This window comes from Neoarius graeffei, chromosome 12 (genome assembly GCF_027579695.1).
Source record: "Neoarius graeffei isolate fNeoGra1 chromosome 12, fNeoGra1.pri, whole genome shotgun sequence".
Classification (NCBI taxonomy): Eukaryota; Metazoa; Chordata; class Actinopteri; order Siluriformes; family Ariidae; genus Neoarius; species Neoarius graeffei.
The window spans coordinates 39,783,683-39,806,286 of record NC_083580.1 but is presented as its reverse complement, the minus strand read 5'-3'; the positions used below and the strand labels follow the sequence as shown (position 1 = coordinate 39,806,286).

Here is a 22,604-nt window from a genome sequence, read left to right as displayed (position 1 = left end):
CATCCGCCCACAAAACATTTTTCCAATAGCCTTCTGGCTTGTCCATGTGATCTTCAACAAACTGCAGACGAGCAGCCATGTTCTTTTTGGAGAGCAGTGGCTTTCTCCTTGCAACCCTGCCATACACACCATTGTTGTTCAGTGTTCTCCTGATGGTGGACTCAAACATTAGCATTAGCCAATGTGAGAGAGGCCTTCAGTTGCTTAGAAGTTACCCTGGGGTCTTTTGTGACCTCACTGACTATTGCACACCTTGCTCTTGGAGTGATCTTTGTTGGTCGACCACTCTTGGGGAGGGTAACAATGGTCTTGAATTTCCTCCATTTGTACACAATCTGTCTGACTGTGGATTGGTGGAGTCCAAACTCTTTAGAGATGGTTTTGTAACCTTTTCCAGCCTGATGAGCATCAACGACGCTTTTTCTGAGGTCCTCAGAAATCTCCTTTGTTCATGCCACGATACACTTCCACAAACGTGTTGTGAAGATCAGACTTTGATAGATCCCTGTCCTTTAAATAAAACAGGGTGCCCACTCACACCTGATTGTCATCCCATTGATTGAAAACACTTGACTCTAATTTCACCTTCAAATTAACTGCTAATCTTAGAGGTTCACATGCTTTTGCCACTCACTCAGTTATGTAATATTGCATCATTTTCCTCAAATAAATGAGCAAGTATAATATTTTTGTCTCATTTGTTTAACTGGGTTCTCTTTACCTACTTTTAAGACTTGTGTGAAAATCTGATGTTTTAGGTCATATTTATGTAGAAATATAGAAAATTCTAAAGGGTTCACAAACTTTCAAGCACCACTGTATATCTAACACACTTAACACTTTCGCTCCCCTTAAAACCAGATAGGTCTCCGCAAATCGCGCCTCTCCTTGGTTCACATCTGAGCTTAGGGCCATGAAGGCCAAGGGAAGGCGGCTAGAGTGCCTTTATAAGAAAACTGGCCTTACTATTCATCTTTCACTCTTCTCTGAACACATCGCAAAGTATAAGGATGATCTTAATGCTGCCCGATCCTCCTACTATGCTAACATCATTAAGAGTGGCAACCATAGACCCAAAACTCTGTTTAATACAATAAATAAACTTCTTCAGCCTCCTTCCTCAACCACTCCCAGTTCCCCTGCTCAGTGTCAGGCTTTTTTGGATTTTTTTTTTTCAAGGATAAAATTGACAGTATTTACCAACACTTTCATTCTGAAATTCATTCTTCTGTCTCGCAAGTAGCTCTTTCTCAAAAAGCTGACTGCTGTTTCTCTGCTTTCTCTCCTGTTGATTCTTCTAAAGTATCGGAAATTATGTCCAAGTCCTCCTCATGTCTGCTGGACCCTGCACCCACTGCACTTCTTAAATCCTGTGTATCTGCTATCTCCCCTTATATTGCTCATATGATTAATCAGTGTTTTGCTTTAGGTACTGTTCCCACCTCCCTCAAAATTGCTTCTGTTACACCAATACTAAAGAAACCTGGTCTAAATTCTTTTTCACTGTCAAATTACAGACCCATTTCAAATCTCCCTTTCCTAGCTAAAGTAATGGAGCGAGTTGTAGCCTCTTATGCCGCTTTTCCACTACCAACGCGGCTGAGTTGGGCTGAGCCGTACCGTGCTGAGTTGGGCTGAGTCAAGCTGAGTGGGGCTGTTGGAGTTGCATTTCGACTACAACCGCGCTGAACCGTGCTGGCTGGAAGTGGGTGGACACATTGGGTGGAGTTAGTGAAAGTGGGTGGACGTCACGTGATGTCGTTAGGCGGCGCAAACAGTGACATCAGTGACCTTTTAAGCGGTAGTCTCACGACCCGGATAGTAAACAATAAACATGGAGGACATGGAGTCGTTAGTGTTGCTGGTCTTGGTGCTGTGGCTTGTTGTCACCGACAACGCCAACAGATACTGGCAAGAGCGTATACCGTATTTTCTGGACTATAGAGCGCACCTGTATATAAGCCGCATCCGCTCTATTTAAAAAATAAAAATAGATATACAAGCCGCACCGGGCTATAAGCCGCAGATATCTATGTTGAAAAATTAGATATTTACTGCATGTACAGAACGATTTTGTACTGTAAATGTACATGTATGTACCTGAACAGATTCTTTCCGAACAGTGCCTTTTAACACGGCAGCAACTTTGCTGATTAAAACGGAACAGAACCAAGAGAAAATAACCGGTATTTATTTACCTTAATTTCTCCTGTGTTTGAAACCACAAGTCACTTTAATCATCTTCGCTGGATTTGAAAATAATTACCAGTTAGTAATTTGTCGTGCGTGTTCTATCTGCTAAAGATCTGCTAATTCTTCTTTGCATTGATTTTTCGTCTATCTTATTTTTGATTCTACTTCCGGTTAGAGCGCCCCTAGCGGTGGAAGAAAAATCCACAGAATAGCCGCACCTTTGTATAAGCCGCATGGTTCAAAACCTAGGAAAAAAGTAGCGGCTTATAGTCCAGAAAATACGGTAGATGAGGCGAGGCGCATAAGGCTTCAGAAATTCTCGTAATTCGTAATTATTATTCTTCCGGGTTTACGGTGTTTACAGATCCCAGCGTGCTCGCGGGGCATGTGTGGGCGTGTGAGGACACTCCTCCTCACCAATCAGTGCACAGGGGAGTGTCTCCTCACGCCCCTAGCCCCACTTGGCTCGGTTTGGCTCGCTTCAGCCCCACTCCAAAACCGTGCGAGTTTTGGGAGCTGAGTAGGGCTGAAGCGAGCTGAGTCGTGCTGTTCTGAGGTAGTCGAAACGCGAGCCGTGTTGGGCTGAAGTGAGCTGAAAAAGGGTAGTGGAAAAGGGCCATTAGCTTCATACTTTCCTTGCTTGTAATGATCTCTATGAACCCTTTCAGTCAGGCTTTCACAATCTGCATAGCGCTGAATCTGCTCTCTTAAGAGTTGTTAATGACCTCCTGCTCTCAACTGATGTTGGTCATCTCAAATGTTGTTGTTCTCTTGGACCTCACAGCTGCCTTTAACACTGTACATCATGAGATACTCATTTCCAGACTATTTTCTTTTGGTATTACTGGCTTAGCTTTAGCCTGGTTTCAGTCATATCTAGCAAACAGACAACCGTTCATCTCTATTGGTGTTCATAAATCATCCACTGTTACTGTTGCTCAAGGTGTGCCTCAGGGTTGTCCTTGGTCCCCTTCTTCTTATATTATATATTTCTCCTATAGGCCAGATTATTCGTAACCATGGCCTTAACTTTCATTGTTATGCTGATGACATTCACATCTACATCGCTATCATCCTTCCATAGCCTCTGTTCAGCTGCTAAGGACTTGCATCACTGACCTTAAGCAATGGCTGCATAAGAACTGCCTTAAACTTAATGCTAGCAAAACAGAGGTTCTATTAGTAGGTACCAAAAGACAGGTTCTGAACTTCTCCAGTTTCACTATTGATGATGATGGTGTGTCTATTAGTCCTTTCCCAAGTTATAAAAAAAAACCTTGGAGTTCTCTTTGACTCCACCCTTGCGTTTGAACCCCATTTTAAACTAATTACTAAGAATGCTTTCTTTCACCTCTGCAATATTGCACGTCTCCACCCTCTTCTCTTGGAAACCGATGCCAAAATGTTGGTCAGTGTGTTTATTTTTTCTCGTCTTGACTATTGCAATTCTCTCTTTTATGGTCTCCCTGCCACACTGCTCAACCGCCTGCAGTACATCCAAAACTCAGCAGCTATAGTCCTCACACTCACCAAGCGCACTGCTCACATTACTCCTGTTTTACAGCAACTGCATTGGTTGCCAGTTATTTCTCGGATTAAATACAAAATCTTGCTTTTAACCTATAAAGCTCTTCATGGTTTCGCCCCTTCCTATCTTTGTGAGCTAATTCATTTGAACTGTCCCTCACGCTCCCTCAGATCTTATGTCTGTGGACTTCTGACTGTCCCACGTTTTAAACTGGCATCTATGGGTGGCAGATCATTCAGTGTTGCTGCTCCTAAACTTTGGAACTCGTTACCACAATCACTTCGTGACTGCTCCACTCTTTCTTCCTTCAAAGCCAACTACTCTTCCTAGTGTGGCCTTTTTTTTTTGTGAAACTCCTGTGTAAAGTGTCCTTGGGATTGTGAAAGGCGCTATATAAATTGAAATTATTATTATTATAAATTCAAGTGAAAGCGCCAATGTGCTTGATCTCATGTTTTGGTTGCCTAAAAATCCAATAAAACACACTACAAATCATAACTAGCACAATGTAACTGAAAAGTAAGATAAGCTATTTACGGGTATTTTACAGATTAACCCTCTGGTGTCTGACTGTATTTTCTGGCAATCTAATGATTTTGGCATGGTCTGATTTTGTTGTCAATTTCAACAAATCTAAGCAGTATTTTCAGTCATATGACTTTTTTTGTATTCAGCTCAAGTTTAGCTACAATAATATAACGTAGTAGGTATGTCATGATTGTACTTTTAAAAAAATAACCAATGAAGATGTTGTTAAAAGCAGTTTTAGAACTGTGTTGGAATGTGTGAAAAAACATTACCTTACCCATTGTGACGAACCATTTTGGTCACTTGACACGATTCTTAGGAATGTACAGTATCAAGCACAAAAACTTAAATCTGCTCCATTGATTTGGACAAATAACTGGCCACCAAAAGAAATTTGTGTCCTATTGTTTTGGGATAAAGGGTTGGCAGTGGGAGGGGCATTTAATGAGAAGTGTAAAAATTTCCATTCCACTCCATGAGAAGTGTGAAAACCCCTCCCACTGCCAACTCTTAATCCCATCAGGTCAAGTCACAATGGGTAAGGTAATGTTTTTTCACTCATTCCAACATAGTTCTAAAACTGCTTTTTACAACAGCTTCGTTTATCTGGTATTTGACTTGATTTTGGTATTTGACTCTTTTCAGTGTGTCTTGAAATTAACTTTGTACCATTTTACTCAGTTCAGAGCCACAACCAACTCTGTTACTCTTACACAATTATTCTATAATTTTACTCCAACTCTAAATTTTACTCTCTAAACTCAAAATAGAGCAAAATTAACTATTTTTCAAGAAAATACTTTTAACTTTGAGCAATTTTTCCAGTCATTTTTCCTGTGTATGCACTACAGCGCATGCATATCAACTGATATGCTCATAAGAGACAGAAGAAATATTTACATTTACTCGAGTTGATCTTCGGCTGGATCGAGTCAAAGTTTAAAAAAAAAGGGGCACTGCTCAACAGTGTCTCAGTTCTCAAGACTGAACTGAATCGCTGTCCTGAATCATGAATTAAATCACTGTCCTGAAATTGAATTATTGCCCTGAATCATCCAACGCGCATAAAATCCGCATGCCATCTTGCAACAAGTTTTACCTCTAAATAGCCTAAACTTTGGCTGACAGATTTTATCCTGTTTACGGTGGGGGTTCCCACCATGAAAGCAAAACCAATCGAAATCGAAAGAGTGAAAGTGATTAGCATGCCATTACCATGTGAATAGTCTTATGAATGCGTAAGTGGGCGTTTGGCGTTCCGAATCCGGTGTGACTGAGTAAGGTGACAAGTTTTGTTTCATCTAACCTAGGTAATTAGGGCCCGAGCACCGAGGTGCAGGCTGTAGGTGCAAAGCCCTATTGTTTTCAACCTATTTTTAACTCCTCCTCTTCTTCTTCTCTGCGCACAAACTCGTTTTTGAGGCAATTACGATGCTCGAAAATGTACAAATTTTGGCACACTGATCAAATGTGCGTAAAATCACAAAGTTACATTGAGTAAAGGACTGGGCGTGGTTATGGAGCTCTATAGCGCCCCCAAGAACAGGCTATGGTTGAGATGAAGTTGCTTGGATTGGCACGAAATTTGGTGTGATCAATACTCTTGTGATACAGGACAAATTTCACTTGGTTGTATTTGACTCTGCCCAACAGGAAGTCAGCCATGTTGGATGGAATGTGATATTTTTCTGTGCTGTTTTGAAGGGCTTACCATGGCTAAAAACTCATGAAACTTTGCACATACATTTGTTCTGAGCAATTCCAGCGTTATGGACATGACACTTTAACTCAAAATGGCAACAAATGACCCAGTGCATGTTTTATTGTCTCACAGTATTTAAACAGGTGTTGCATATTTTAAGGCTGTACCATACTGGAGAAGTGATAGAACAAGAACAATTCTCATAGTACATCTAGGGCATGCCAGAAAATGCCAATAAAAGATGCGTTATGGATGTGACAGAAAAAGTATCACTTTTCTTGGGTGACTGTACATTTTTATCAAACTCTGTGAAATTGTAAACCTAATGTCGAAATGGAGATATCCATTTGATAGAGGGGTCCAAGGTGAATATTAAAAAAATCTTTGTTTAAAATATTTTGTATTTCCTGCAGAGTTTCGGAAGGAAAAGTCAGCGTTATGGATGTGACGAAATTCCGTTACGGATGTGACGCGTCTGAAATAGACATGGCGTATGTTTAGAAAATAAGCAATTTAACCACCATAACCCTTTGAAAAACTCTCTAAATATCAGCTAAAACTATCAAAGTTCTTAAATAATATTTAGGATGGCTATTGTTTTGCTGTTTTGTGGATTTTAGCATACATTTCTGTGGCTTGTGGCAATAATATAGAATTGTACATGATCAAAGTTGATTTTAGCTTGGGTTTTACATTATAAGAAAGAAAGACTGACAGTGACATATTAGGTTGGTTACAAATTGGTTCAACTTATTCACATCTGTAAAATACAGGCCTAAGTGATATCTCTGGGAGTGTTTTTGATGTATTACATGTTGCTTTATTTTTGCATGGTGAGGTTGACATTTACATGGAATTGCCCTTCTCTGATACAATTTGAGGTGATATGGTAAATTAGTCTAGGTGGGCTCCATAGCGCCACCTAGTTCAAAAATACAGATTTGACACCCTATACATATTCGAAAACTCATGAAATTTGGTACACACGCCAGTCATGTACACCGATACTCAGCCACAGGGGCTTGACCCCAGGTGTGTCCGGGGGACTCCATAGCACCCCCATGTGTCATTGAGACTCCTGCCCGGTATATACTTTCACCTATTTGTGTCAAAATTGGTAAGTGTGTGGAGGACACTGAACTGAACAAAACTGCCTATACGCTGCATCAGCCATACTCAACAGGACAGGGCTCGAAATTAACTTTTTTTCTTTGTGTCCCCCAGTGGTCCCGAATTCTGTGTTGTATTGTCCCGAATGGAAGCAATAGTGTCCCCATTTTTTTCCTCTCTGAAATAACCAGTGGTTAATATTATCATATGAAGTTACTATTATATTTGTAACTATGTGATTTTGAACCCTATTATTTTTACAATAAGTCACAAGACACAAGCGACACATGTCCTATACATCATCTACTTCAAAATTACAGTTATTGCATTTTCAGTTTATTAAACTTTGGCGATCTCACTGTATGAATAGATACCCGTTTATGTAAAGGGGCCAACTAGCTCATTCAGAAAATGTTTCAACTCCCTACATCTGCAGTACACTTTAGTTGAAAATAAGACCCCTTTTATGTTCATTTCATCTACTTATACCTTGAATATCTGTTGGCACTTATAAGGCCAACTTATAATTTTCACCATTACCGTTATCCATTTTTATGAACTTTCCGTTATCCATTTTTATGAACTTTCCGTTATCCATTTTATGAACTTTCGCTGCCGAAACGTGGGTGCAAATTAGCAACATCAACATAGTGGCAGGTCCTAGCCTAGTTGTGCTGCTGACTGACTAAACTTTCTGAACTAGAAAGACACCAAGAAAACTCACTTATTCTGTTGAACGGTATCTTCCGTCAATATCATCCACATCATTCCTGTTGTATTTTATAACGTGTCTAACAGTGTTCATTAAGTTCATTCAGTTGCTAGCGTTGCCTGCAGACCAGGCGATGACACTTTGGATCCTGAAGGTCCCGGAGACGTTATGTCTGGGCTTTCAGTTTCTTCCCCGCGGTCGGTCCGCTTCAACCACTTCAGCATTTTTGTTCTGGCAAGAGTCGGCGCAGCGTGTGCGGTAGCAATTCCATTCCAAGTCCGTATAATGCGGACTCCGGCCGAAGATTCTAGAACAGAATGCGCTGCTCTGTAGCCTACTGATGCAGGTGCATCGAAAGTGTAGCTACGATGTATTTTTCGCTGTTAACGTTTTAAAATTAAAATTGACAAATTAGGTGAATGTCTACGTATGTGTTACGACTTTGTAAATAATATTAATGTAGAACTTTTTTTCTAGATCTATTTTTTTCCATTGTCCCGGGATTGTCCCAGATATGATAATTTTGTGTCCCGATGACATTTTTTATGGTCCCCGGGACGTCGGGACACCGTTAGTTTCGAGCGCTGCAACAGGAAGTGAGATATTTTTGGTTTTGTGCGTTTTGACACACGTTACGTTTTAACAAACTCCTCCTAAGTGGTTTGTTGGATCCATGCCATATATGGTATACGTCACGTCAAGATGTTGCTGATGTTAAATTACTAAGGGATTTGAGATACGTCACAAGATGTTGAAATGGCGAACCAATAAATTTATACATTACGCCACACAAACAGGAAGTGAGTCATAAATTCACCATGCATTGCCTGATATGGCTCAAACTTCACAGGTTATAGGATATCATGGTTCCGATGATATCCACATGCCCAAATTGAGCCTCTGGTATAGCGCCACCATTTGGACCTGGACAGTAATGATTCCATTGCCTAAAAACTTTGACTCATGAAATTTGGTACTCACATTAGTCCTGGCCACTGCTACTCAGGGATAGAGGCTTGACCCCGGGTGTGTCCATTGGACTCCACAGTGCCCCCACATGTCATTGACACTTCTGCCTGGTATATAGTTTCACCTATCAGTGTCAAAATTGGTAGGTGTGTGGGGTGCCCCAAGATGAACAAAACTGAAATGTACATTGTTTTAGTCAATTGACTTGCGACAGGATTTGTGATATCTTGCATGATGTTGAAATGGCGAACCAATAAATTTGTATGTTTCGCCATGCAAACAGGAAGTGTGTCATAAATTCACCATGCCTTGCCTGATAGCGCTCAAACCTCACAGGTTATAAGACATCAGGGTTCTGACAATATCTCCATTCCCAAAGTGAGCCTCTTGTGTGGTGCCACTATTTGGATCTGAACGGTAATGATTCCACTGCCAAAACACCTGTTACATTTTGATGTACTCTTCCTAGGCGGTATGCAGGATTCATGCCATATTTAGTATACGTCATGTCAAGATGTTGCGGATTTTAAATTGCGAAGGGATTGGGCCATATTGTTTTCAGCGTTTTAAAATAAAAATAAAATAAAAAAACTTTTTTTTTTTTTTTTTTTTACTTTGCCCAGGACGGAGTCCACCAGGGGGCGAGGTACCGTTTTCGGCAGGGTTCCTTTGTTTGTCAATGATGTTATGGTAAAACGGCTTGACCAACCTTAATGAAACTTTCAGGATAGATGGGCATTGGTCTCAAATAGAACCTCCAACATTTTGGGGGTCATCTGGTCAAGGTCAATGTTTTTGTGGCTACTGTTTCATATAGAGGCGGCAGCCACTATGTCATCGTGCTGTAAGAATGTAACAATCGTGCAGTACCGTGTGTTCTGATTGGCTGAGAGCAGCAGAGAATCAGAACTATATTTATTGGCCAAGTACAAGGGTAAGTCAAAAAGTTCTAAGACAGATGTTATAATTTCAAAAGGAATTCAAAAGAATTAAAAAAGGAATACAAAGAAGGAATTCTCAGATGGAAAGATCACTTGCAGAAGTGTTTAGACTTAAATTGAGAATATGTAGAGAAATAGCTTTATTTTCATAAATAAAATTTTTTTTCATTTATCTTAGAACTTTCTGACTCACCCTCGTATGTTCACACACAAGGTCAAAATCAAGGTCAAGGTCACCAAAAAGGTCAAAATTGTTTTTTAGCGATATCTCCCTTCATATTCATCATAAGTGCTACCGGATGAGGTTTGTTTTGCCTGGCAACACTTATTATTATTTTTCCATAATTACAGATTTGACACCTTGGAAATATTCGAAAACTCAGGAAATTTCATGCACTCGTGAAAATAGAGCAAAAAAGTTTATTGTTCTTAGATTATTTGCCTTGGGTGAGACAATAAGACATCATAGCGCCCCCTAACATTTTGGATTCAAATTTATAGCTTTGGATACCACAACGTTTATCCGATGTTCATGAGTTTTGGAGGGAACATTGTCCTCACTAAGACAAACATATTTCCCATCAGTTTGCATTAGCTCCACCCAACAGGAAGTTGGCCATTTTGGAATTTGTGATGTTTTAACCTATTTTTACATACTTTTTTGCACTTCTATGCAGTTCATCGGTTTTCCTTAAAAGTTGGTAAGAATAAACTTCAGACACACACTACGATAAATTGCGAAGGAATAGTGGATATCTTAAACGAGGACAGAATGGCAGCCAATGTTGAATGGAATATCAGATTTTGAAATTTTCCCGCGCTATTCTGAGGGGCTTACGATGGCTAAAAACAAATGGAACCTACCTCTGATATTTGTTGTGGAATATCTTTTGAGGTAATCTTGTAAATTAGCATAGGTTGGCCTCATCAGCTACATAGCGCCCTCTATTTCAAAACTTTTTGCTTTGGTTGCCACACAGGTCATGTGATGTTCATGCGTTCTGGAGGGAACATTGTCCTCACTAAGGCACACGTATTTCCCATTGGTTTGCATTAGCTCCACCTAACAGGAAGTCAGCCATTTTGGAACCTGTGATGTTTTAACCTTTATTTTATTTATTTTTTAAACATACTCTTTCGCACTTCTTGGCAGTTCATCGGTTTTCCTTGAAAGTTGGTAGGTACAAACTTTAGACATATAGGATGATAAAATGCAAAGGAATAGTGGATAGCTCAAACGAGGACATAATGGCAACCAATGTTGGATGGAATGTGGATATTGACATTTTCCCGCGCTGTTTTGAGGGGCTTATGATGGCTAAAAATGCATGGAACCTTCCTCTGACATTTGTTCTGGGATATCTTTTGAGATGATATTGTAAGTTAGCATAGGTTGGCCTCATGAGCTACATAGTGCCCCCTATTTGAAAACGTATTGCTATGGTTGCCACACAGCTCATTCGATGTTCATGAGCTTTGGAAGGAACATTGTCCTCACTATGGCAGATGAGTTGGTGCATGGAGAAAATAAATAAATAAAAAACCATGGCAAAAACAATAGGCCTTGAGTGCAAGGGCCTTTTATCACCACTAGCGACTATATTTTAAAAAAAAAAATTATTTGGCAGTGGGCACATAGGGAAGTGTAAAATGAGTTTGTCAATATGTTTATCAAGCTTGTATGATAAAAACTCAAATATTTATCTAAATACATGACCGACTCATTCTAAACCTGCCGAGCTTCGCCGGCGAAGCTCTCGACCCCTGCCGGCGAAGTGCTTGACCCCAGAGAGTTAAGTACATATTTTTCTATTCGTTACCTACGTAGATATTCCTTTCATTTAATAAAATGAAAAAAAAAAAACCTTTTCATTTTCTTAAACAACAGTAATTATTTACACATTTGTAAAAGTTGGAGTAAAATATAATAGCCTATTAACTAAAATACTATTTTTATTAAAAATGAAAAACATTAATAAAGACTGTTCTTAATAACAAATGTATGAACATTTGTGAAAGCTGTAGTCAGGCTTAAAGGAACAGTCCACCATACTTCCATAATGAAATATGCTCTTATCTGAATTGAGACGAGCTGCTCCGTACCTCTTCGAGCTTTGCGCGACCTCCCAGTCAGTCAGACGCGCGGTCACTCCTGTTACAGTAGTAATGTAGCTAGGCTCAGCATGGCCAATGGTATTTTTTGGGGCAATTGTCAATGCGCTGTCGAAGCGCGCAGAAGGTGTTAGTACGCCTGTCATTATAGTGCGGACTTTCCATAGCATAGAAAATCGCTACGTTTCAATTTGTGTAACTGAACTTGTTTCATGTCACTGGTCATATAAACCTATGTAAACAGGAAAAACGCGGAAGAGTTTGGTCGCATCTAACTACAGCCCCAAAAAATACCATTGGCCATGCTGAGCCTAGCTACATTGCTACTGTAACAGGAGTGACAGCGCGTCTGACTGACTGGGAGGTCGCGCAAAGCTCGGAGAGGTACGGAGCAGCTCGTCTCAATTCAGATAAGAGCATATTTCATTATGGAAGTACGGTGGACTGTTCCTTTAAGCAAAAAACTACCATCTGCATTTTGCTTCCCTTTTCTTTGGCTTTAAGCAATCTGTAAAGGGAGAGCTCTGATTTCTTTTTAAATCCATTTGTACAATCACACAACAGACTTTTCCCATCTGAGATTTTATTTTCGTGTGGCGCATTAGTGCTTTGTTACTTCTGCTTTGGGTGAAGTCAGATGTATTCCCTCTATTGTATGTTATTGCAACCTCTGCTATCTAAACAATGCAATTCCAGCTAGGACAAACTAAGATGACAGCCTGATAATAATCGGGATTCATTTTTTTTTTAATTTAAACAATTTGAATAATCAAATTTGTATTGCAATTTGTCACAAGATACATCATTGCATGCTTACTATCTATATATCTCAGAGTTTCCCCGAGCTATATGCAACAATTCTTGTGGTCCCTCCCCAATTTCTCTCACTGGTTACCTGCCAATTCCCACCAACCACCCAAGTCTCCCCAATCATACTACAGCTACCAATCAGGGAAGGTGAAGTCTGACACATGCTTCCTCTGAGACATGTGAAGCTTTCCAACTGCATTTTTTCATCTGTTCATGCTGGGCAAGGCAGAGTAATACACTTGGAGGAAAATGCTATCTGCCCTTTCTGACATACATGAAAATGTGGCCAGTGTTGCAGTGATTGACAGAGGACAGAGTGTATATACCATCCTTCCCACCCACATAGCATGTCCAATTTTGCTCACAGTCACAGATGGCTGTGGCATTGTCAGGATTCGAACTCGTAATGTCCACACAACACAACAAACGCATTTCTGTCATGCAACATTCTAAAACTCAACTCACCTACAAAATGATAATTTTCCAGAGAGCGCAGGTCATAGATATGTTCTCTGGCACTCGTAACCACTCGTTCTGATCCGTTTCTGATGAGGTACGCAAGTAGTAGTAAGGCCTGACCAGATGAACAGGTTGAAGAATGTGTGAATCAGCAATAACTTTCTAAATAGCATTTAATTACAATGAATAATGATTTGCAATTAATAATCTAAATATCCATCAATGAAAAACAATATTTACAGTACTACTTGATTACATGTTTAAAGCAGATACGCAGAGCCTTTATTTTTAAATAAATTTCTGAGTGGATAGGATCTCCATCCTTGACTCTTGTATGCTGCATAAATGGGAATAAAAAAAAAATATTGAGTGTTAAAAATCGACTGCAAAGTTGGCATTCGAGCTGCCCTGCTGAGCTAGCCATGCCTGAGTCCGTGACATCACTGTGGGAACCCTTTTTAAGGCCGAGGCCTTTTACAGCTATAGACCAAAGTCATATAAATAAACATTTATGGTGAAAGTAAGAAATACCGTTACCAACTTGCTCAACTAAAACTGATTTGACTTCATTGATTGTGGGTTGACTCTCATTAAAACAGGATAGGTGTTATAACTTATGCAACATACATGTACATGCATGCATTTTCACTGATAAAACATAAAAGGCTAATTAAATAAATCAGATGAACTGAGACAATCACATTCTGAAGCAAATTAAATAATCTTATACCAGTAACTTAAACACACAATACAAGTTACATGTATTAATCTAAATGCAGGTAAACATGCTGTTTTTGCTGTTTTTTTTTTTATTCAAACGAGAGTTGGAGCTTACCCGTCTGTGTTCTCGCTTCTTGAAGGCCGACCCTGTGGCCGATTGTTTCAAAACAATCTGACTTTCAGTTGTTCGTTCAGTTCTCCATTCATTCACTTCTTCCATGTAAGCGCGAGATGGCAGCAATATCCAGTTTAGAAATAAGACGACTGGTCCACTCGCTCTCTCTCTCTCTCTCCATACTGTGTATTCCGCCATTACTGCTAGGCTCAGGCAATTACTAAAACCTGGGACAGAATGGGATGTTACCGGTTTTAGCAACAACTGTGGGGAGGCCACTGCCTGAGCAATATGTCCTGTCCCATTTTGTCCCAGGTTTTAGCAACAACCCTCAGCTCATGCTCCAGGAGGTCTGGTGCAACTGAACTCACTTTATTTAAAAAAAAAAACATTTCCTTTCTTGTTTTTTTTCTTTAATTGTTGGGACTGCACCCTCTTTCAATACAGGCTTATAGCCAACACTCCTCAACAGATCAGAGGTCTCGTACGAGTCTTCAGTAAAATGTGCAGAGCAGAGGAGAGACCACTTAATAGGCGCCCAATGTACCCATGAACTTCTCGCAAAACGTGTCCAAATCTTTGCAGTTTGAACATTCTTGAGCCATGAATGCAACATAAATCCACCTTCTGTCATGTTGCTGCACCGGCCAAAAACACATCTATGTGGAATGGCAATAAATTAGCTCAAAATGGAGGATCGGAGTTGCAGTTAGCTCTGTGTTTTAGTATAGCAGAAATGGTGATGAGACCGATAGACTTCCTGTTGTGACGTTACGGATGTCAAGGTTATTCACTCAGACCGCTACCTATATAAATCACTTTAAATAGTAAAAATTACTATATTAGATTTATTGTTAGTGCTTAAAACTATTCCTGTGCCATTCTTGAGGTCTCAAGGCATTTATAAATGAAAGTGAGGCCATGGCTCTGCGTATATCCTTTAAGCTAATTGTATTTCTTCTACAACTAGAGGGAAGAGTAAACATTATAATATTACTCTACACACTGGGCTACTGACACTGAGAGACAAGTGGAAAGGACAATGTACCTTGTAAACTCTTCTCCAGTTCTTTTTGTTGTCTTTCAGCATTCTGGTCCACAGCATGTTCATCACCTCAGGGAACTGCTCATACATAAATGTGGATCTGTATAATATTTTTGCACAAACATGAACACACTTGTAAGCTCACCAAAGTTTTGGGTGTGAACACGCCAACACATCAAAATCTGAAATATTCTATGGAAATCCAGACAAAACAAGAAAGCAATAAGTAAGCTACTAGATTAAGTGGCTAAGTCGAAGCAAAGACAGAGGTCAAGGATTTCATCAGTTGATGTCCGATCTGTTCAGTAAATCCCAAAGCGATCATTTTTAGCAAGGCCAAGCCTGAAAGGGTAATTAAACGTGCAAGTTGGCATCCAGCACTTACTTGGCTATCTCACCCATTAGCTGACCAGAGGGGCCCCAAGGGTCATCATTGGTGGCTTCTCGAACCTTGGACTCTATTTCTGAATAGTTCATCACCACATTGGTACTGGGGGGGGGGGGGGAGACAACAGGAAAACATTTGGAGTTTACATCATGTGAATTCAGTTAATCCAATTGTGTGAATTAAGTCAAATTTATTTGTATAGCGCTTTTAACAATGGACATTGTCGTAAAGCAGCTTTACAGAAAATTTAAAGACTTTAAACATATGAGCTAATTATATCCCTACTAAATTTATTTATCCCGGATGAGCAAGCCTGTGGTGATAGTGACAAGGGAAAAACTCCCTCAGACGACATGAGGAAGAAACCTTGAGAGGACCTAGACTCAAAAGGGAACCCATGCTCATTTGGGTGATAACAGATAGCATGATTATAAATAACTTGCTCCTCTGTGTCCTATGTAGTCACAAAGTACAACTGTGTAACTAGGAAATTCATTATAGTTTTAGCATGTATAGTTTTAACAGCTTTAAAGGGCTGATGACACGAACATGACTCTATGCAATTTCTTAAATAAACTATACAACATGGCAAACATGTTAGATTTCTGTTATAATTACGTGAAAAGAAGCTGTTGTTACGCAAATATCCAACTTTTAATTGCACAGCGCAAGAAAACTGGGTCCGTGGCTCGCGGCCATGTTGTGACGTCAGCGGAAGAACATGCTGCGGTTCACTGGCTGTTCTACTCTGGTTCTACTCGATGGAAATGGCGCATGAAAACACCGGTGAACTCTCTAGTGCTAGCTCTTCCTCTTCTGGGAGTCTAGAATTGTGTTGATCTCTTCCGAATAGAATCTATGATAGTTTACCCTCTTTACCCTTTGCCTCTCGTTGCTAGGCGGCAGTTACATGAAAGCCGCAAGCTTTCACAAGCAAATACATGACTGATATCACACTGACTTTATGATTACATTTATGATTATCATGTAGAATCTATAGCTCTACATACCTTTATCTTATGTCATTTCACAACACATGTTCTGACAGGAGGACTGTCTTTGGATCTGGCATAGCTACTAGTAGACCCCCTCCGGAATACTGGCAGTGTTGCCAGATTGGGAGGTTTCCCGCCCAGTTGAGCGGTTTCAAGTGCATTTTGGTGGGTTTTGAACATATTTTGGGCTGGAAAACGTCAGCAGTATCTGTTGCCAGATACTGCTGACGTTTTCCAGCCCAAAATATGTTCAAAACCCACTAAAATGCACTTGAAACCGCCCAACTGGGCGGGAAACCTCCCAATCTGGCAACACTGTGTAGGCACTGCTGATGGTAGTAACACACGTTTGTGCTGAACTGAACACCCAAGAGATTCTTTTAAGCTGGGAAGGGTGTCAAAACAATCCAAATCGAAGTGTTCAGAGCACAGGACGGATGTTGGTGAGGGCTCCCACTTGTCACGAGTGCGCCTGACTTGCTTCACCCACTTCACATGCAGCTCGGGATCTCTGGGAAACTTGAATAAACTTACCCCATCCTTGTGGGTTTTGGAGCAAAAGCCGGCAACACAACGCAAAGGCATAATAACTATATATATATATATATATATATATATATATATATATATATATATATATATAAAATAATGTATAATAATGTATAATAAAATATTAATAATGATAAACTGAACACCTGTCGCATCAACAACAAACTGGTAAGTTAGGAGGAAGGTTCTTTCGCTGACGTCATATAGCTCCTCCTCCTCCTCCGTCTCCTGGGTGCTGCAGCCCCGTCAAATTTGCCCAAATAGCCGCGCTTATCATCATAACTTGTAAAATAGGCGCCTTCGTGAATTAATATATGGATCATCGGGAATTACTTTTTATGTTATAAAACATCGCCAAAGATGTCAAAAACGTGTCATCAGCACTTTAAATGAACCTTCCACTCATGAGGCGTATATGGGGAGAAGGGCAACCAGAAAACTTTTTTTTTTTAATTATTATTAATAGGATTATCTGAACTGAACACTAATATTACAATATGTGTGTTCATACAAACATGGAGAATAAACTTTCCATGAGGATTCATGAGAATTATCTTAATCCAGCCAACTAGAAGGATACAATGATAAAGCAAAGCACAGAACATCAAACAATCACAGTGCACGTGTTGGTGTGTAGCATCTAGCATAGAGACGACGGTTTTCCGCGATTGTGATAAACGGACAGAAAACACGGAATCCAGTATGAGACAATGTCCAAAAAGTTAGTTTGCACAAATTAAAACTAAATATTTTGTATCAAATAAGCCATTATGGTGTCGGACTTCACCTTTAACTTCGTTGGGGTATTGCCGAGGCTCGCCCATAACATGCATAAATCACATGTGCCTATTGGCTGTTTGGTATCTGAACTGGATGCCCAAGCCAGGTGTCCGAGCCAATAGCTTTGCTGCTCTCATACAGAGACTGGTATTTATGTTGCCATGCCAAAGTGAACAAAAATGGCGACCGGAGCAGCATTTAAACATGTGAAACGATCAGCACCTATACGGACAGTAAATGCATTATCAAGAGTGACTCAATTTCCCGATGAACTATATGAAGACAACAGTATTTTATTTTGCAAATACTGTCAACATTCGATAGATTATGTGCACCCTGACACGATAAAAGACTCAGTGAAAAGTCAGAAACACCAATGATACAAAGAATCCAAGTTCAAGACTAGGCCTAGCACTAGCAGCAGTATGGATGCCGGCAATGGGTCAAGACAGGTGACGCTTAAAACATCATGTGTTCAGGGAACTGAATCGAAAGACCTACGGGAATTTTGATCATTTTTATGAATTCAACATTTATTAAACTTTACAAATATAAATCAAAATGTAATTTACAAGTGTATTTCTTTGTTTTATATCTACCACACAGACACAGTGTTTTAAAGCAGTCCTAAGTCCTTAAAATTTGTGTGTCATACAGGAAAACCTGAAACCGGTGTTGAAATGGAATTTAGTAAAACTGAAAAGGAAAGATCCTGAATTATGAAGCAGAAAATCGTCGTCTCTAATCTAGCAACAGGTCAAAGTGTCCTGGAACACTGTGGTGTGTGAATTTTTTTTTTCCAAGATGGCGCAGCAAGAGTGGCAGCTAGTTGCAGTAGCTCCGAGCACGTTTGTATTTTGGTATGTTTTTGTACTTTTTTCGTGTTTCTTTCTGCACTACTCTCAGTCGGAAGTGTGCATCTAGGGATGTACTACTCACGAGACTGTGCATTTGTATTTTTCTCTTTTTCTTTCTGGGGCTACTTAAATCGGCATCAGAGGACCCTTTTAGCCACGGCTCCATTGTTTACACTCGGGAGCAGCTGTTAGCACTGCGCAACACCAAGGTACTCCCCGTGGAAAGACCGGTGATCCCCGCAGAACTAAGGAGAAGGAGAAGGGGATGCAGAGCTGGATTGAAGTGCCGGGAGAAGAAAAGACGGTATAAACCATGCATACCATCTGTCATCATGGGAAACGTAAGATCTCTCCCTAATAAGATGGATGAGCTAACGGCGCTAACCAGGCTGCAGAGGGAGTACCGGGAGTGTAGCCTTATGTGCTTCACAGAGACTTGGCTGAATGAACTCTCACCTGACTCACACGTCACTCTGGACAGATTTCAACTCGTGAGAGCGGACAGGAAAGCCAAGGAGAGCGGTAAGAGGAAAGGAGGGGGTATAGCGATGTTTGTGAATGACAGATGGTGTAACCCGGGGCACATCAGGGTAAAGGAGCAGTATTGCAGTAAAAACATTGAACTGCTAGCGGTTAGCATTCGGCCATATTACCTCCCGAGGGAATTCTCGCACATTATCGCGATAACTGTGTACATCCCCCCAGCGGCCGATGCTGCTGCAGCCTGTGAGCTCTTACACACTACAGTGTCAAAGCTTCAGACATCGCACCCCCAGTCCCTGTTATTAATCTCCGGTGACTTCAATCATGCTTCCCTGTCCTCCACTCTCCCAACCTTCACTCAGTATGTGAAATGCCACACCAGAGACAATAGAACTTTGGATTTAATGTATGTGAACACCAAGGATGCATATAGCTCATCCCCCCTCCCCCCGCTGGGTCGTTCTGACCACAATCTGGTTCACTTGTCCCCTACATACATACCTATGGTGAATAAACAACCACCCACCAAGAGGTATGTAAGGAGCTGGTCTGAGGAGACCAGCATGGCACTGAGGGACTGCTTTGACACCACGGACTGGGATGTGTTGTGTGAACTTCGCGGGGATGACATTGATAGCCTGACAACCTGCATCACGGATTACATTAATTTCTGTGTTGAAAACACTGTGCCAGTGTCACAGAGTAGCACAGCTCAGGTGTAGGTCCACTCATAAATAAACTGGCTCCGCCACAGCAGCACTTTAGTGCAAGGTGTTTATTTTACAAAGTGCTCCCAAGTAGTCCAACAGTGCAAAGGTGAGAATTAGCAAAATGTACTAAAAAAAACCTAACACTAAAGAAAAAAAAAATTTCTTAATGTAACAAATCAAACAAAAATATTCCAAAGCAACTCAGTTCAGTTAAATTACATCCAACAACTACAGCCACAATCTGCATTACAATTAGGGCCCGTTTACACGAGGATGCTGTTGGGTAAAAACGACTAAATATTTTATCAGAAGTGCCTTTCGTCTACACGGGGACGGCGTTTCCGAGGCTGAAAAACGGAAAAAATTGAAAACGCCTTCCAGAGTGGATAAGTTAAAAACAGCCCCCGTTGCATATCTGTCTAAACTACCCAATACGCGAAACTCTGCTCGGATCTGCTCACGTCGGGTACGCGTTTACGTCATACATATGTCATATACTGTACATGCCAGCCCAGGAAGTAAGAAAGTAAGTAAAAAAGTAAGAGCATGTCTGATTACATCGATCCAATGGACCTTCAAGCTGCTCTGGCAGCTTTAATAAACGTCCAGGAGTCCTTCGAACATCTATACCGAATCTGCACATATACCGTTAATGAACAGAGGCGGGTATAGTATGCTCTTACTTTTTTACTTACTTTCTTACTTACCATAGCCAGAGTAGTCAAAGTTTTCGCGGCGCAGATCAGACAAGACGGAAGATGTTGCGCATGCGTGCAGACATAGCGGAGGTCTTTCACAGCACCACCTAGCGGCTTGGCATGCACATCCAATTGAATTCCACACATTTATGCGTCACTGTATAGACGCAGATTTCCTCCTTGAAAACGGTAGTGTAGACGCGGAAAAAAGTGAGGACGAAAACGGACTTTTGCATTTTTGTTTCAGACCGTCACCGTGTAAAGTGGGCCTTAGTTACCTGAGCTAGTACTCTGTTGCTTCTCCTTCACACTCTCACAGAATGATCAGGGTGAACATTTTATACTCTCAGCCCCTCCCCCAGGTCATACCATTACACAGTTTTAAAAATAAATTGCCACAAGTAAACATTTTCAAACATGAATAGCACAGCCATCAAATGGCTTATCAACAATACCCTGCATAAGCATCCATTTTACAACAGTTCATTCCCCACAAACATTATTATTTTATTAGCTTGCAAAACACCCCTCAAAACTTGGTTTTGCCCATACCCATGCTGCATTGCGCAGCCCTGACGCTACTGAATTAGCCCTCTGTTATTGCTGCTCGGGTTGGCCTGTCATGGCGGCGCGCAAGCCATTCAAACCCTCCCCAAACAAACGCCGACTGGACTAAAACCCCACGGAAAAGACGAACAAGACAGAAAAAACAAACCAAACACAAGACACAACCAACATTACCGAGACAGCTCAAATAAGTAAGTATATGTTTAGTTTAAGGAGTTATGATTTTACCGTGGTAGGGAAAAAGACACGAGTTTAATTGTATTTGCGTGTGTTGTGTGTTGCTACTAAAGTCAGTAGAGCTGGGAATCGATCCAGATTTCCTGGATCGATTCGATTCATAAGGTCACGATCCGATTCGATATCGATTTACTTAGATATTGCTGGATTGTCACTTTAAAGTGTAAAAAAACAAAAAAAAAACAAAAAACAAACAAACAAACAAAAAAAAAACCTGTCCCTATTGACAGGAACAGCCCCATATGTGTTTGTGCATGTAATTTAACACCAAATGCCTTCTCCAGTGCAGTTTGATTCGCCGCAAGTTTAGCTGAAACTGTGTTGGCGTGGTGCCTGGATAAGTGGTTGCGGAGATTGGTTGTATTGCCACTATATTTTACCTCTATGTGGCACAGTTTGCACACTGCTTTTGTTCTGTCGACTTCGTCTCTGTCCTCGTAACGTTTGAATCCAAAGTAAAGCCATACATCAGCTTTCAGGCCAGGCGGTGATTTTAGCTGTGCAGCTTCAGCCATCTCGCGTTCTTAAGTTTCGGTTTCATTTGCCGGCACCCGCTTTTTATAGAGGTCCTTGCGCAGTCGAGAAAATAGTGCCTATAGCCACCTGGAAGAGATCGATCCACACATTTTTGAATCGATCTCGTATTTTTTGAACGTGAATCGATATCGGATCGTGGATCGATCTTTTGAACCCAGCCCTAAAAGTCAGGTGTGCACCCCTGCTGTAGTAACTAACTGGGATAGGGAAAACAGACTTGAAGAGGAGCTAGACAGAGCCCTCTGTCACATTACCTCCCCCTTCTCCTAGATTGCAGAGCATCGGCAATCTGGACAGGTAGTCAGCCATCAGATTTTGTTTTCCCGCTTTATGACGGATCTGGAATCTATAGGGCTGTAATGCCAGATACCATCTTGTCACTCTGGCATTATGGTCCTTCATGGTCTGTATCCACGTCAGGGCCCGATGGTCAGTATCCAGACCAAACTCTCTTCCTAGCAGATAATAACGAAGGCTATCCAGTGCCCATTTAATTGCAAGGCATTCTTTTTCAATGGTGGAGTACCTTTGTTCCCTGGGCAGCATCTTCCGGCTGAGATAGAGGACTGGTCTTTCTTCCCCTGGCTTCCCTTGTGCCAGGACTGCCCCAATCCCCACAGATAAGGCATCAACCTGCACAAGAAATCGCTGAGTGAAGTCGGCACTTTGCAGAACAGGAGAGGAACACAGACATGTCTTCAGGGTAGTGAACGCTCGCTCACACTCTTCCGTCCACTCAACTGGATTCTTGGCGGCTTTGCTTGTAAGGTCAGTTAGGGGTGCGGCGATGGGGGAAAAATTGGGTATGAAATGCCGATACCACCCAACAAGACCCAGGAAAGACCTGACCTGTTTTCTG

General features: G+C 41.0%; 1 protein-coding gene across 8 annotated transcripts in view; it reads right to left on the bottom strand.

Annotated features, from left to right (window-relative positions):
• clint1b (clathrin interactor 1b) overlaps window positions 1-22,604 on the bottom strand; it is a 132,077-nt gene that overhangs the window by 36,129 nt on the left and 73,344 nt on the right. For 7 of the 8 annotated variants that reach the window (XM_060935881.1, XM_060935877.1, XM_060935879.1 and 4 more), the window contains 3 exons: window positions 15,330-15,434; window positions 14,948-15,044; window positions 13,071-13,179 (listed from right to left, as the gene is read on the bottom strand). In XM_060935881.1, coding sequence (XP_060791864.1) covers window positions 13,071-13,179; window positions 14,948-15,044; window positions 15,330-15,421 — 298 coding nt within the window. In that variant the 5' untranslated portion in view covers window positions 15,422-15,434. Of the gene's footprint in view, window positions 1-13,070; window positions 13,180-13,899; window positions 14,415-14,947; window positions 15,045-15,329; window positions 15,435-22,604 lie in introns of those variants that run through there. The other variant, XM_060935878.1, reaches the window with a different exon arrangement.